General features: G+C 41.4%; 1 protein-coding gene across 1 annotated transcript in view; it reads left to right on the top strand.

The window, feature by feature from the left end:
• Positions 1-13328: 13328 nt before the first annotated feature.
• Positions 13329-15365, top strand: part of LOC124722428 — a 132589-nt gene continuing 130552 nt past the window's right edge. The window contains exon 1 of the mRNA XM_047247592.1: positions 13329-13459. Within this exon, the coding sequence (XP_047103548.1) occupies positions 13329-13459 (131 nt within the window). The remainder of the gene's footprint in view (positions 13460-15365) is intronic.

Here is a 15365-nt window from a genome sequence, read left to right as displayed (position 1 = left end):
AACTGCGGCATCATGTACGACGTTTTGATTTATTACCTCTATATTGCTAACTGTGTTCACAACATGTTTCCAGGCATAACTTATTTTTAGAAAATTTATCGTATACCAGAAACCAAAACTGGACTATTCAAATCCAAGTTACTGTTCGTCCACTTTAGATAACACGGTGAATTAAATGTATAATTTTTCATAGTTTTCAGAATTTTTTATTCTGTCTTTTAATCTCTAAACGTACTGTGACATTTGTTTTTAATGGAACATTTAAATAATATTCTTGTAAAATATTTATGGATATTTGTTAGAAAAAGCTTTAAAATGTGAAATGATGCTGGTGACGCTGTTTTTTCATGCAAAGATACTGCGTATGGATTTTTGGTAAGCAGTTTTCACCTTTTTCTATACAGAGAAGGAGCTTGCGTTTGGTTCACTGCGCGCACCAAGGATTTTTGCGTTTATATGTCAGTTTCTGCCGATAAGAGTATGGTAAGTGGTCCACAGAATCATCTGTGATATCCCCTACCGGTTGCAGTTCGTTTCAGCGCTGTATAGGCGCATACTTATACTGGAGTAGCCTCATGTGAATGTCTGCCTCTCTTCTTTATAGTTCGTTTTCGTGCCATGTTTCACGATTTTGCAATATACTGATGAAAACTGTGTAGGTCCAAATTCTGCTTATAAGGAAATAGTTACAGCCATCTCAATGTCCTGAATAAACGTATACTTTGTCCTATTCGTGATCGAGTAAATCTTCTATAACTTGAAATCAAAAAGTCATACTGGCCAACACCACCCATGGCAGTTTCCCACTATTTCACAACATCATGTCTCGGAACATTCTTCCTATCCCAAAGTCTACAGATTCCTTGGTTCCAATACCATTGATGTTTGAGCCCGAAGTGACTGAGCTGTTGTCAAATTACTTTGTGAGGATTACAACACCATAACTGCTGATAAGCTCCTCTATAAAGCCTCGTGGTTAATGTTCCTTTATGTCTGCATCACCACATCAAAAGCAGGCTGACCATCATGATTAACTTGATCTAAATCTTCCACGTCGAGATAATCTATTGCCTGGGAGAGTTAATCGCTTCTGTCTGCCACGGAGGAAAAATTGTCAGCATACTGAAGTTCTTCAATATGAGATATATCATTGATATCCTGAATTTCTCAAATCTCTTCCACACTGAGTTTTTCTTTATAATTCCTGATCATTGTTGAAATGATTCCACGTAGTTAGTAACAACGAACTGTTAAAAAATTAGAGAAAACATGTAGAGTCAAGGCACAAGCAAAACGTGAACTGCCGTAGAAAACCAAAGATGATGATGACTATAGACATTATGTCCACTTTTGTTAATGATTTTTTAAAACTTTGCCGTGGCAGCTGTAATTCCGCTAAATTATAATTGCAACTAATTTTGGAATTATAGAAACTTCTTTCAACAGGAAAAAAATGCCAGCACTTCGCTGAACACTTCCAGAAACGTGTTCAATTCAAAAAACTAGTTATTCAAATTTAAACACAATCTTTACAATACTGACACCTTGTGCATGCCATGGAAGTTCAATTTCCTGAAAATATATATGTAAATATTTACCTTATTTTACCTTAAAATCTTCAGTTGTGTTCTAATAACTACGTTTATTTTCTATGGTTTTAAGCACTTTCAGAGGTAACAGGTCCAGCTACAGATGTCGTTGTTACGAATGCTGTACATATTTTATTCCCATCCTACGTTCAAAAGTGGACTATCTTTATTGGCAACCAATAATTAAATTCTCGAAATTTTGTTCTACCTTTTTACAAAAACACAACGGATGAAGTGGATTTTGGAAAAGATACTCCACAAGAGATATTTTGTAATAACAGTGATGCCTCGCTGAAATATCTTGATGCTTAGCTTCCGTGGATTAACCGTTGCTATCCTAAGTCATGACAGTGTTACACCACCTACATTACTCTGTCTTTGGTCCATGGCTGGGAGAATGAGATGTTTACCCACTGCCTGTCATAAATTTCCCTTACACTAGCGAAAGGGAACCATTCTTTCTCTTTAGTTATATAACTTCATGAGTTCACTTCGATCGACCTACTGGAATATCTTACAGTAAATTTTTAAACAAGGTGTGTCTGTTAAGTTCAATGAATAGTCTCAGTCAATAAAGACAACAAGAGCTACGAGAGCTACAAACAAAATACTTTTACTGGTTTTCAAAGTAATCGCTATTAGCTACAATACACTTCTGCCATCGTCTGAAAAGCTGTTAGAAAATGTCAACTAACGCTTCCTGTGGAATCGTTGAAAGCAACGCGGTCGCGCGATGTCGGATACCCGCGACGTCTGCTTGCTCGACTTCTTCGCTCAACTCAAGGTGACTGTTCTTCAGCACACTCCTTATTTTCCAGATCTGTTAGCCGTAGACTTATTTTTTTCTTTCTCCATCTTAAATTAGCACTAAAAGGCTTGCGCTTCGCCGAATTGTCAAGCGACTACAGTGCTTCAAGCGAATCCGTGAAAAGCATTTGCAGTTTTCAACAGCATTACAACCGATGTCAGACATATGTCGTAGTTAATGGTGTCTACGTCGAGGACCAGTAAAGGTATTTTCTTTAACTCTTCTTTACTTTATTTTCTGAAACCATTCATCGCACTTTTCATATGCACCTTGCACATTCCAACGAGATCCATTATAAGCGATATCTGAAAGCTGTTTAATTAGTTCTAGACTGCTTGCTTCAGAGAGCAGACGGTATTATTAGCATCATCATGTTTAATTATATTAATTGTAAGATATATTCTCCATCAAATGATTATTTTATCTTAAATCTTATTGCCAGACCCATAGAAATGGCGATCAGCGCCCCGGTAACGTCACGGCCGTGGTATTCTATAAGTTATATGTGCCTCGTGGGTCCAATGGCGAACGCCTGAAGAAACGCAGCATGTTATAGGATAAGTAAAGGATTGGTGAACCAGAGGTTGACGAGCTATGGATTAGTCATTGCCGCCAATCATCCGTGACTGTAATCTTCTTGTATACTATAATGACCACCTTGCGGAGAGGCAGCGGAATGTTTTGTGTCACAGGGAGCGGCGCAAGAGCTTGGATAACGAGAATGGAAGAAATCTCTATAAAAAATAAAAAACTCAACCTCACTGTCTACCGATGGGGTGGATAGCTGTTGAGGTGAAAGAATCGTTAGCAAGAAACCTCTGAGATATTTGCTGAACTTCGGCTATATAAGGCCTACCCTAGCACGGGGGTCTCTTTTTGGGTGCATATTTAATTCCGTAGAGTCTCTAGGACCAAAATCATGATTATCCATACCCAAAAGTCTTCAATAGGTGAATTAGATTCTAACACCCTACTAACTAAGAATGCCTTTCAGGCTAGTCCTCCAGAGAAATCACCAGCTAACAGTAACACAGTGAGTGGAATCATAGTACGTGAATATTTATTATCATTAACGGAGAACAATGGAAATTCGCTAAGGTATCATTTCTTTATGTCTAAAATGTGTTACAGTACATAATAACAACCCTAAAAATCACTAAAACGGCTGACGAATGTGGTGCTAAACATTGAAACGACTAGAGACAAATAAGGTGAACAGCTATTGAAATGCAAAAGTCTGGAAATTGTTTGTTGTGATGCACATACCAAATTCCCTTTATTCAAGCACAGACTGCATCTCTGGTCACTGTATAATGAATACTGATGCCAAGGAATTGCTGAAGAACTGGTGACATGAATCTGTAACGTTAGAAACATTACGTGGCGGACTAGACTAACTTGAGAACAGAGCTGCTTTTACTATCACTTTCAACTCTCTGAACTTTCTGCAGCAATAAAGGTGGTTTCCTCCAATTAAAAGTGCAGCCTTTTGTCGTAAAGGATCTATTTTGTTTGAAGGGCCAGTGATATGGCCATGCTATTATTGCACACAAAACGAGTGTAACGTGTGGTCGATGTGGGAAGGCAACTCACGAAGCAGGAGGCACATGTTGAATTCAGCAACAACTGCTCCAACGATCACGCCACATGAAATCGAAACTGTAAAATATTTCACGAGGAGAAGAAGGTTCAAATAACTGAAGTCACAAATCCAGTTACTTACGCTGAAGTAGAAAGCTACACAACTCGTTGCAGCCGTTCAGAGGTAGACATGCTTCGCGTCAGTGGACAGGACAGCAGTTACCAAAGTTGACATATTTATTCGGAAGCAGATCAACAGCATAGATATAGTTACATACTGCCACAAATACAGTAACTCAGTAGTGTTACAAACGACAGTAAGCAGCACACAAAAGCGCCGTGACCGCTTAAGTCATAATTGAAAGGAAAACGCCACGTAAATAGGCAGAAGCAGGAGAGATACATGTGCAAGTCCAGAAAATCTAAACACCGCCATGCAGCTTGTGATCGCTGACGTGCTTGCCTCATTACAATGGACACATAATATGACTGAAAAGTAATCCATCTGAAACGAAAGCAAATTTAGGTACTCGTTATCTCTAATTCTAAAAGGTACAGAAATAATTTTTTCTTCCTTTAAAAAGATCTTGCAAATAATTCTGGCTCATCGCTTAGAGTTGATTGAACGCACGATTTCAATGTGGAAGACGATTTCCGAGTCTCTTCATTCACCGCAAAAAGAATAAACTATTTTCTCTTGAACTCAAACAGAAGCCTGTCGAAACGCTAGTCCTCCCAATTCTTGATTGTGTTGAACTTTTCTTCAAGGGCTTCCGTACGAGAGCTCACGGAACTGGTGACGAACGCGATGTGTGCGCTACATATGTAACATTCGTTTTTTGACCATATCACGTCTAGTTACGAATATTTATCATACCTACGTCCATATAACCGTAGAGCCTACCGTACCCTTTGTTTGCTTTCCCTCTCTCTATTTTATACTGACTCTGGCACTTCTGGCTCGACAGAACAGCATTAATACTCGCTTTCAACAAAGCAAAATCCTCCTTATAGCACTACACGACACAGACACGTTCTCAAATTCATCTGATTTATCAGGGGAATTCCATTCAGTCAGTTTACTCCTTCTTGGTTGTCACTGAAGCTGCAGTTCATTGTTCTCTCCTGTCAATATCCCTTTTGTGGATCATGATTTCAAACACTTCCTAAAGTGATAAATATTATTTTTATTTTTAATATTTACTATTGTTATAGTAGTAGTTGTTATTTTTATTACAGTACTGGCCATTAAAATTGCTACACCAAGAAGAAATGCAGATGATAAACGGGTATTCATTGGACAAATATACTATACTAGAACAGACATGTGATTACGTTTTTACGCAATTTGGGTGCATAGATCCTGAGAAATCAGTACCCATAACAACTACCTCTGGCCGTAATAACGGCCTTGATACGCCTGGGCATTGCGTCAAACAGAGCTTGGATGGAGTGTTCAGGTATAGCTGCCCATGCAGCTTCAACACGACATCACAGTTCATCAAGAGTAGTGACTGGTGTATTGTGACGAGCCAGTTGCTCGTCCACAATTGACCAGACGTTTTCAGTTGGTGAGAGATCTGGAGAATGTGCTGACCAGGGCAGCAGTAGTAACTGTATCCAGCAAGGCACGTACAGGACCTGCAACATGCGGTCGTGCATTATCCTGCTGAAATGTAGGATTTCGCAGGGATCGAATGAAGGGTAGAGCCACGGGTCGTAACACATCTGAAATGTAACGTCCACTGTTCAAAGTGCCGTCAATGCAAACAAGAGGTGACCAAGGCGTGTAACCAATGGCACCCCATACCATCACACCGGGTGATACGCCAGTATAGCGGTGACCAATACACGCGTTCACAGCGATGTCGCCAAACGTGGATGGGACCATCATGGTGCTGCTAATGTCAGCACGTTGTAGGTGTCGCCACCGGCGCCAACCATGTGTGAATGCTCTGAAAATCTAATCATTTGCATATCACAGCATCGTCTTCCTGTCGGTTAAATTTCGCGTCTGTAGCATGTCATTTTCGTGGTGTAGCAATTTTAATGGCCAGTAGTGTATTATTATTTATTATTTTTATTGGTAGTTATATTTATCTCTATGATAACAGCCCAGATGTACTTAACCGAACCACAAGTACACATAGAAATAGAGAAAGTAATAATTTTTGATACGCATATTCCCTCATCCGACGTAAAAGAGAGAGAGAGATAGAGAGAGAGAGAAGGGTGGCGGGGGGGGGGGGGGCGGCCAGTGTGGCCGAGCGGTTCTAGGCGTTTTAGTCTGGAACCGCGCGACCGCTACGGTCGCAGGTTCGAATCCTGCCTTTGGCATGGATGTGGGTGATGTCCGTAGGTTAGTTAGGTTTAAGTAGTTCTAAGTTCTAGGGGACTGATGACCTCAGATGTTAAGTCCCATAGTGCTCAGAGCGATTTGAACCATTTTTAGATGGGGGAGGGAGAGAGAGGGGGTGGGAGGGACAGAGAGAGAGAGAGAGACGGAGAACGTTAGAGAGGGGTGCGCTGAGCATCCTAATATGGTAAAGCTAAATAAGATATAGTACGGCAATAAATAAATAAAAAAAGATTATTTGATTGAAGACGTAAGCACAAAGGAATGGAAAAGGAAGGGGTTAGTAATACCAGCTGTATCAGGAATTTGTGCGGCATCAGCGGTGACGAGTGAAAATGTGAACCGTACCGGGATTCGAACCCGGATTCTCCTGCTTAATAGGCAGGTGCGATAACCACTGCACCACACGGGACAAAGTGTTTGCTTCAAATGGGCGGAATATCTCGGTACGCGTCAGTGGCGACCGAGACTCCCATGCCTATCTGCAGTCCCTGTTCATTTTTCCATACTCGCCACTCTGAGATTCCTGCAGGAGGTCGGACGTACTCGTGTGTCCGCACTGAAGAACGTGGATCCAATGCCCATGCAGGCGAATTAATTATATGCATGTGTGGTGTCTGTTCACGCACCCAATCATCTTATACTACCACCTACATGGAAGTAATGGAATATGAAGTCTGCTGAAGACAACCGACAAGTCTGTCTTCTAAACTCTCAACAGCCTTTTGTTTGCGATCTAGGCAACAAGATATAAAGGCAGATGTGTAAAAACTCCAGATATAAAATTAATCCCACACCTCAGTGGAACCTGAATAATTCCATGACACATGTGGAAGAGGTGGAACTATTGTCACAGGTAAGGCATCTATGCCTATATCTCCAAGTGATAAACTGTAAAGATTGTGAGATCCCTGAGTTAAGAGGATAAAGACTCTACCAGGTGGACGATTTCACAGTGGAGTGGACAAAAGGTGATGTGGCCATATTTATTTATGATTAACATCACCCATCGTCTCTCCTCCTCGATAACAATTAGCAAGAAGTCTCTTAGAAGCATTGTTTCTCATCTCCACCGCCTGTTACTTCTTTTTGAAGCCTTAATGCACGTAATGTGCCCTCTCCCCGATGTAGAGGTATTGGGAGACTCACATTTTCCATAATGTGATGCCTCCTTGACACAGGGAAGATAATCCACTTCGGCAATGTTACGAGATCCCTCCCAGTCATTGATCGTTGCATATTCTCTCCTCCCATCATCGAAACTGTTCAATGAGAAATATTTTGCGATTTACACTGTAGTTACCTCTTCCATATCTGGATACAGCTGACAGACCAAGCAGTGCCCGTCGAAATGAATGTGCAGTAAGGCTAACTGGATGTTGTACCTGAATGTGTTTGAACATCGAAACAGGATCAAGAAATGAGTAGTCTATATAGATAGAGTGATCCACCAAGCCGCTGATTCTTACGTCACAAAGGGTTTACGCCATCGTCAACTACGGCCTGCGCACTGCTGGATTCAACAGTGCCGTTCTGCAATTAGGGTCAAGTAAGCGGCTCTGTGCTGATGCTTTTCCTGTACAACTGGGTGTGGGTTCGATAGCCAAATGCTACCATATTATTGAGGAGAGTAAATAGAAATTAAGGCAGCACTTCATGAATTCATTAAAGTGTTCCACCAGCACCGTTCAGCTATGCGAGACCAGCAGAAGTTTTACTGGAAAACACCGCAGGCCACCATTACAAGCTTTATTGAAACAGGTTACCCGAAATAACAGCCAGTTGCACTGATAATGGTGCGGCATTTCACCAGTACTAGTGCTACTGTCAAGGCTGCATTCGGCACCATGAGGCCGCCATATGACTGTGGAAAGCGGTGGGCTGAACTTTAATTCAGATGACACTGAGTCCTACAATTCTCTCTTCTTTCCGGATTCGGCACTGTCTGAGGATCGTGATTTTACGTCTATTCACCACCGAATGAGGCACAGAATGCAATGGTAAACGGGAATGAAATCGTAGATAATCCTTCTAGTACTTCTCGGACCCTCTCTTCAAACCACAGAAGAACCAAACATTTCCTTGTAACTATCGAAGCATCACCGTAACGAGCTCTGTAGGGAAGATGTTGGAGTGCATGGTAAATTGTAGCCTGCTGTGGATACTACAGGTCAGAAATTTCCTTAGCTGCTGTCAGTGCTAATTCAGGTTCAAATGGCTCTGGGCACTATGCGCCTTAACTTCTAAGGTCATCAGTCGCCTAGGACTTAGAACTAATTAAACCTAACTAACCTAAGGACATCACACACATCCATGCCCGAGGCGAATTCAGGAAATAGTAGAACCACGATTGACAAACTGGCTGTGATGTTATGGTGTGCTCGTGTTTTTCATGGGGGGGGGGGGGGGGTTGCACCTCTTGTTGTTTTGCGTGGCACTATCACATCACAGGCCTACATTGATGTTTTAAGCAATTCGAGAATGGAGATTGCATCTTTCAACACGATCGAGCATCTGTTCATAATTCACGGTCTGTGACGGAGTGGTTACACGACAATAACATCCCTGTAATCGACTGCCCTGCACAGAGTCCTGACCTGAATCCTATAGAACACCTTTGGGATGTTTTGGAAAGCCGACTTCGTCCCAGGCCTCACCGACCGACATCGATACCTCTCCTCAGTGCAGCACTGCATGAAGAAATGGCTGCCATTCCCCATGAAAACTTCCAGCACCTGATATAACGTATGCCTGCGAGACTGGAAGCTGTCATCAAAGCTAAGGGTGGGCCAACCCCATATTAAATTCCAGCATTACCAATGGAGGGCGCCACGAACTTGTAAGTCATTTTCAGCCAGGTGTCCGGATACTTTTGATCACATAGTGTATTTTACAACTGTGTCTAACTACGAGAAACCTTCGTTAACCTGTGCCATAAAACGACAAGTCCAATTCATATGCCCGAACCATTATTGCTAACGTTTTCTGGGCTATAGATAGGATTTGCCTTGTAAACTTCCTTGGTCATGGTGAAAAATAACAGTTGAACGCTACCTAACTCCTCTGCATCAACAGCATGAAAAAATACGGAACAAGAGACACGGATTGATAAAGAATCAAACTACTTTTCAGTTATTTTTCAGCTTCGACCACAAAGGCGTTATCGAAGGACATCAACTTGGTGAGAAGTGCCTCGAATTTCATTCAGATTTGGAATTCTCTGACTTCCAATTTTGCGACTTACAGAAATTTTTAGTCCGTTAAGAGGTTATGGTTATCGTAAATGAAAGTTTCACTTACGTCATTATGTCACCGATGAAAATTACTCACTGTAAAGTCGTCGGACAATACAGAAGAACGACTATCAAAAAATTAGCGCCCAGCATTGTTCGGGAATTTATTTATTCCAAGCTTCTATTAGTCCATCTCCTCCATTCCCCTTGTTGGCTGTCCATCCCCTCCTTCTCCCTTCTCTTTCAACGTTATCACTCTCATCCCTATAGGAGGCTGGTACTTCTTACCCCTATAGTATTTATTTCCTGATTGTTTACTTTTTATTCTGTTACTTTCTATATATGCACATCAGAAGAAAGAATAGTACGGAAGCAAAGGGAACTTCACAGCAAACATAAACATAGCCAAAGTCTGGTAGACAAACAAAAATTACACTAAGCGAAATGTAGTGTGAAGAGGCCTATGCGAGAGACGTTCAACGAATTCGAAAGTAAAGTTCTGTGTACTAACTTGGCAGAAAATCGTAAGAAATTTTGGTCTTATGTCAAAGCGGTAGGTGGATCAAAACAAAATGTCTAGACACTCTGTGACCAAAATGGTACTGAAATAGAGGATGACAGACTAAAGGCCGAAATACCAAATGTCCTTTTCCAAAGCTGTTTCACAGAGGAAGACTGCACTGTAGTTCCTTCTCTAGATTGTAGCACAGATCACAAAATGGTAGATATCGAAATAGACGACAGAAGGATAGAGAAACAAAATCCCTCAAAAGAGGAAAGGCCGCTGGACCTGATGGGATACCAGTTCGATTTTGCACAAAGTACGCGAAGGAACTTGCCCCCCCTTCTTGCAGCGGTGTACAGTAGGTCTCTAGAAGAGCGTAGCGTTCCAAAAGATTGGAAAAGGGCACAGGTCATCCCCGTTTTCGAGAAGGGACGCCCAACACATGTGCAGAACTATAGACCTATATCTCTAACGTCGATCAGTTGTAGAAATTTGGAACACGTATTATGTTCGAGTATAATGACTTTTCTGGAGACTAAAAATCTACTCTGTAGGAATCAGCATGGGTTTCGAAAAAGACGATCGTGCGAATCCCAGCTCGCGCTATTCGTCCACAAGACTCACAGGGCCATAGACACGGGTTCCTAGGTAGATGCCGTGTTTCTTGACTTCCGCAGGGCGTTTGATACAGTTCCCCACAGTCGTTTAATGAACAACGTAAGAGCATATGGAGTATCAGACCATTTGTGTGATTGGATTGAAGAGTTCCTAGATAACAGAACGCAGCATGTAATTCTCAATGGAGAGAAGTCTTCCGAAGTAAGAGTGATGTCAGGTGTGCCGCAGGGGAGTGTCGTAGGACCGTTGATATTCACAATATATATAAATGACCTTGTGGATAAAGTCGGAAGTTCACTGAGGCTTTTTGCGGATGATGTTGTAGTACATCGAAAGGCTGTAACAAGGGAAAATTGTACTGAAATGCAGGAGGATCTGCAACGAATTACTCATGGTGCAGGGAATGGCAATTGAATCTCAATGTAGACAAGTGTAATGTGCTGCGAATACATAGAAAGAAAGATCCTTTATCATTTAGCTACAATATAGCAGGTCAGCAACTGGACGTCGTTAATTCCAAAAATTATCTAGGAGTAGTCATTAGGAGTGATTTAAAATGGAATGACCATATAAAATTAATCGTCAGTAAAGCAGATATCGGACTGAGATTCATTCGAAGAATCCTAGGGAAATGCAGTCCGAAAACAAAGGAAGTAGGTTACAGTACGCTTGTTCGCCCAGTGCTTGAATACTGCTCACCGGTGTGGGATCGTACCGGATAGGGTTGATAGAAGAGATAGCGAAGATCCAACGGAGAGCAGCGCGCTTCATTACAGGATCGTTTAGTAAGCGCGAAAGCGTTACGGACATGCTAGATAAACTCCTGTGGAAGACTCTGCAAGAGAGACGCTCAGTAGCTCGGTACGGGCTTTTATTAAAGTTTCGATAACATACCTTCACCGAGGAGTCAAGCAGTATATTGCTCCCTCCTACGTATATTTCGCGAAGAGACCATGAGGATAAAATCAGAGGGATTAGAGCTCACACAGATTCATACCGACAATTTTTCTTTCCACGAACAATACGGGAATGGTATAGAAGGGAGAACCGATAGAGGTACTGACGGTACCCTCCGCCACAATCCGTCAGGTGGCTTGCAGGGTATAGATGTAGATGTAGATGTGTCTCATATGGGCACCAAATTTTATTGAAATGGTTCCAGCGATTAAGGATAAGCTTGTTTCCAGTGACTTTGCCCGGATACGCACGTTTCAAATATGTTTCACACATATTTAACATATTTCACGCATATTTGCACAGCATACTTCATCTCAATGCATAGCGAATGTCACCCTGCAGTTTCCTTTTAAGGCAGCTCAATGTTCATGAAGTCGTATCTCCTGAACTATGCGACGTACAATGACATAAATTTGCATGTACAGCTAGTGTTATATGTGGCTACTGTCTGCGAAAAGTGTAGTGAATAGAGTTAGTAGGAATGAAGCAATAAATTTAAATATCTTGCATGATACAGTAGTTTTTCATGTATTTCGGTGTTTATGACGACGTATCTCTTGAACTAAGTGGCGTACAGTGATGTAGTTTTTCTGGTTCATTCAGTGGCATATGTAAATGCTGACTGTAAAATGTTTCACGAATGGTATTATCAGGAAAGAAGTAATAAATTAAAACCTCATACTTCATGCGGCACTTTTACTCCATGAACAGCGAAAATGTAGTAAGCGATAAACTTTTTTCCTTTCATCATTTTGTGGGGGTCGTCAGTGAGAAAAAGCTTCGTAAAAGTTTGAAATAATGTGTAAAGTTTGTTGCAAGTCTGTAAGTGTTCCAATCTCAAATTCTGGATGAGTAATTTATAGGTTTCCACGTGTTATAGGTCATACTACATTTTCATATCCCACCCCCACCCCTTTCATTGACAGGTGGTTATTACCCTTTCAGTGACTCTTTCGAGACAGTAAGTGATATGCGTACCAAGATTGCTTGAAATGGGTCCAGTGGTTTAGGAGGAGATGTGGAACATACATAGATACATACATCTATTTTTATAATTTGTAATTATATGGATAATTTACTGTGCCAAACAGAGAAATATTGTTGTTGCCTTAGGCGTATGTATACCTTTTTCTGTATATTCTCCCATTTCTCTGCAGTCTATGAACTGAAATATTACACAGTACTGTTTTTCATAAAATAAGTGTCGACGTTAAACTGAATTCATAGTATAATTAATAACGCCGTTATATTTCTTATTGGTACACATCGTGTATAGATTTACACCCATTCACGTTAACCAGTATGACGAGGGCAGTGTTTTTCTTTCATTTACGTGGCGTTTTCTATAAATCAGACTCGTGTCTCTGTCGGTTAATGAGAAACAGGCAATACAGCATGAAACCAGCCATTTCCCGGCACTTTTCGCGTTGTAGTGGCGTGCCTAAGGGTGCAGAAATTGGCCCAGTCCCAAGAAACATTGCGCCAGCGTGGGCAGAAACATTGATTGGTCGCTGACGTCACGCAGCTCGAGCTTCATTCAGCAAGCCCTCTGTGGCGGTGGAGGGGATGGCGGCGTGGTGGGGGCGCGCTAGGCGCGGCGCCGCAGGGGAAGTGGAGGCGCAGTGGCTTAGGTCGGAGGCACAGGCTTACACATGGCCGAGTAGAGCAAGGCGCGCCAGACATGTGGTTCTGTTGCCAGCTGTGGCACTGCACTTGTCTTGGGCAGTTCGACGTGTGGAAGGCTTGGAGCCAGGTCGTGCACCCAACAAAAGCAGCTACGCCAACGTCACCCACCAAATTCGCTGACAGCGGGTAAGTTTCACGTTTTTACGAGCTTCGGAGGCCAATATTGTCGTTTTCATATTTTTACTACATAATTCTGGTTCTAAAATGTAGTGCGTCTTGATTTGTCGAGATAACGTCGTACTCTACTGTAAATTAAAACACTGTAAGACGCTTTGCATTGTGCTTCCTATCTTGTAATCAAACTAATAGTTCTGTTCAAATCAGAGTATTTGACGGACGTTAATAGAGTATTACAGTCGAGCATGTGTCCCTTAGCATCATTATTTTATTCGATAAGGGAATTATGTGGTCTGTACGAAGGAATGAGTAACTTCTTCTGTTTGCTATTGTTCCTTACGATAAAGCAGATATCTTGCAGCAACATTTTCTTTTCTCCTCAGTATTGTCAAGTTAGTTATCCTTTCGTTCACTATCAAAGGATCAGTATATTTTTTTTGCTTCAGTATTGTGATGTTAGTTATTCTTTCATTCATTACCAAGAGAGCAGTATATTTCTGCTACTGAAGAGACTGTAAAATTTTGACGGCGTAACCACACTGATACTCATTCCTCACCCCACGACCAACATAAAAATAATTAAGAAATTCTTAACTAATATTTTACGTAAATTGAGCATTTACTCTGACTTTAGTGAATGAACTTTTCAGTTGTGTCAACTCGTTTGGATTAAATGGAAACAAAGAAATACATTCCTAGGAATAGACTTCAGACTTTGCAGTGTGAGCTACGACGAAAAATTCGAAACTGCTGTATACGTGCCGCTGGGAGTGGAGAGAATCTCTAGGTAATCCTAGTGTTTATAACGTACGGCGATTGTTGCGCGCTAGACAGTAGCCGCTGCAGATATATTGGCACATAGCGGTTGCTCTTAATGAACGCCCCCGCGTTTCTTAGAAGCGGCGGGTTGCTGAGAGACAAGCAACCTTAAAGAGAGACGAGCCAGCGAATGCCGCTCTGACCTTTCGCGTCTGTGCTGTAGTCGTAGCTTTAAGTTTCTCCGCGAGGCACGTCATATTTACGCCCACAGAACCTACGCCAGATACAATCCACCAATTCTCATATTATTACCGGTAAAGAAGACAAGATTCATCCCTAAAGTAGGTCTGTCCAACAAAAATTATTCGTTGCAAAATTCAGCAGTTTCATAAGACAATGCCGACCCTGCTATTTATTTGTTCTAGCGTCCTCCGACTTCACTGCATGTAAGAGTGAAGTAAAGAACGTCTTATCTACATTCTTATCACACATTTCGGTAAGAGGGATTTAGAGTAACATATGAGCGTTCCCAGTATACTCTGCAAAACGACATCTGTATATACAATGAGTGAGTGAGTGCACCAACGTTTTCAACCTTTTTAACCATATTCGTTGCTTTTAATATTTGTAAGGGCGCTGATAACCGCCGGTACACCCCAAAAAACAACAACAAAAAGAATTGTATAGACAGTTTTAGAAACAGGCCTTGCGCACTGGCATGGATCACTGGAGATAATTCTGATTTGGTCCAGTCCATGCGGAAAAGAAGGCGTGGCCATGTTTGTAACAATCTTAGATTGTCGAACGTCTACAATGCTACGTGCCGAAATATAAAACTTTCTGCAAGCAACTGCATAAAACGTGCTTTTTTACTTTAAAAATACACTCTAAAACAAGAAAAGATCATAGACCCCGAAGGAATTATACAAATGGGACAGATATCGGGTGATTTGATTTATATCTAAAAACAAACAAATTATTACAATTTCATAAAAATTGGATGATTTAATCAAGTGAAAAGGATTCACAAATTGAGAAATTCAGTAACGTTTTGTTCCTCCTCTGGCCATTATACAAGCAGTTATGCGACTTTGTACTGATTGACAAAGTTGTTGGATGTCCTTCTTTCCAATTGGCACGTTAAATCGTCAAAATC

The sequence above is a fragment of the Schistocerca piceifrons genome, chromosome X, assembly GCF_021461385.2.
Source record: "Schistocerca piceifrons isolate TAMUIC-IGC-003096 chromosome X, iqSchPice1.1, whole genome shotgun sequence".
Taxonomy (NCBI): domain Eukaryota; kingdom Metazoa; phylum Arthropoda; class Insecta; order Orthoptera; family Acrididae; genus Schistocerca; species Schistocerca piceifrons.
Note: the sequence above shows the minus strand (reverse complement) of the source record. Positions and strands in the feature narration are given on the sequence as shown.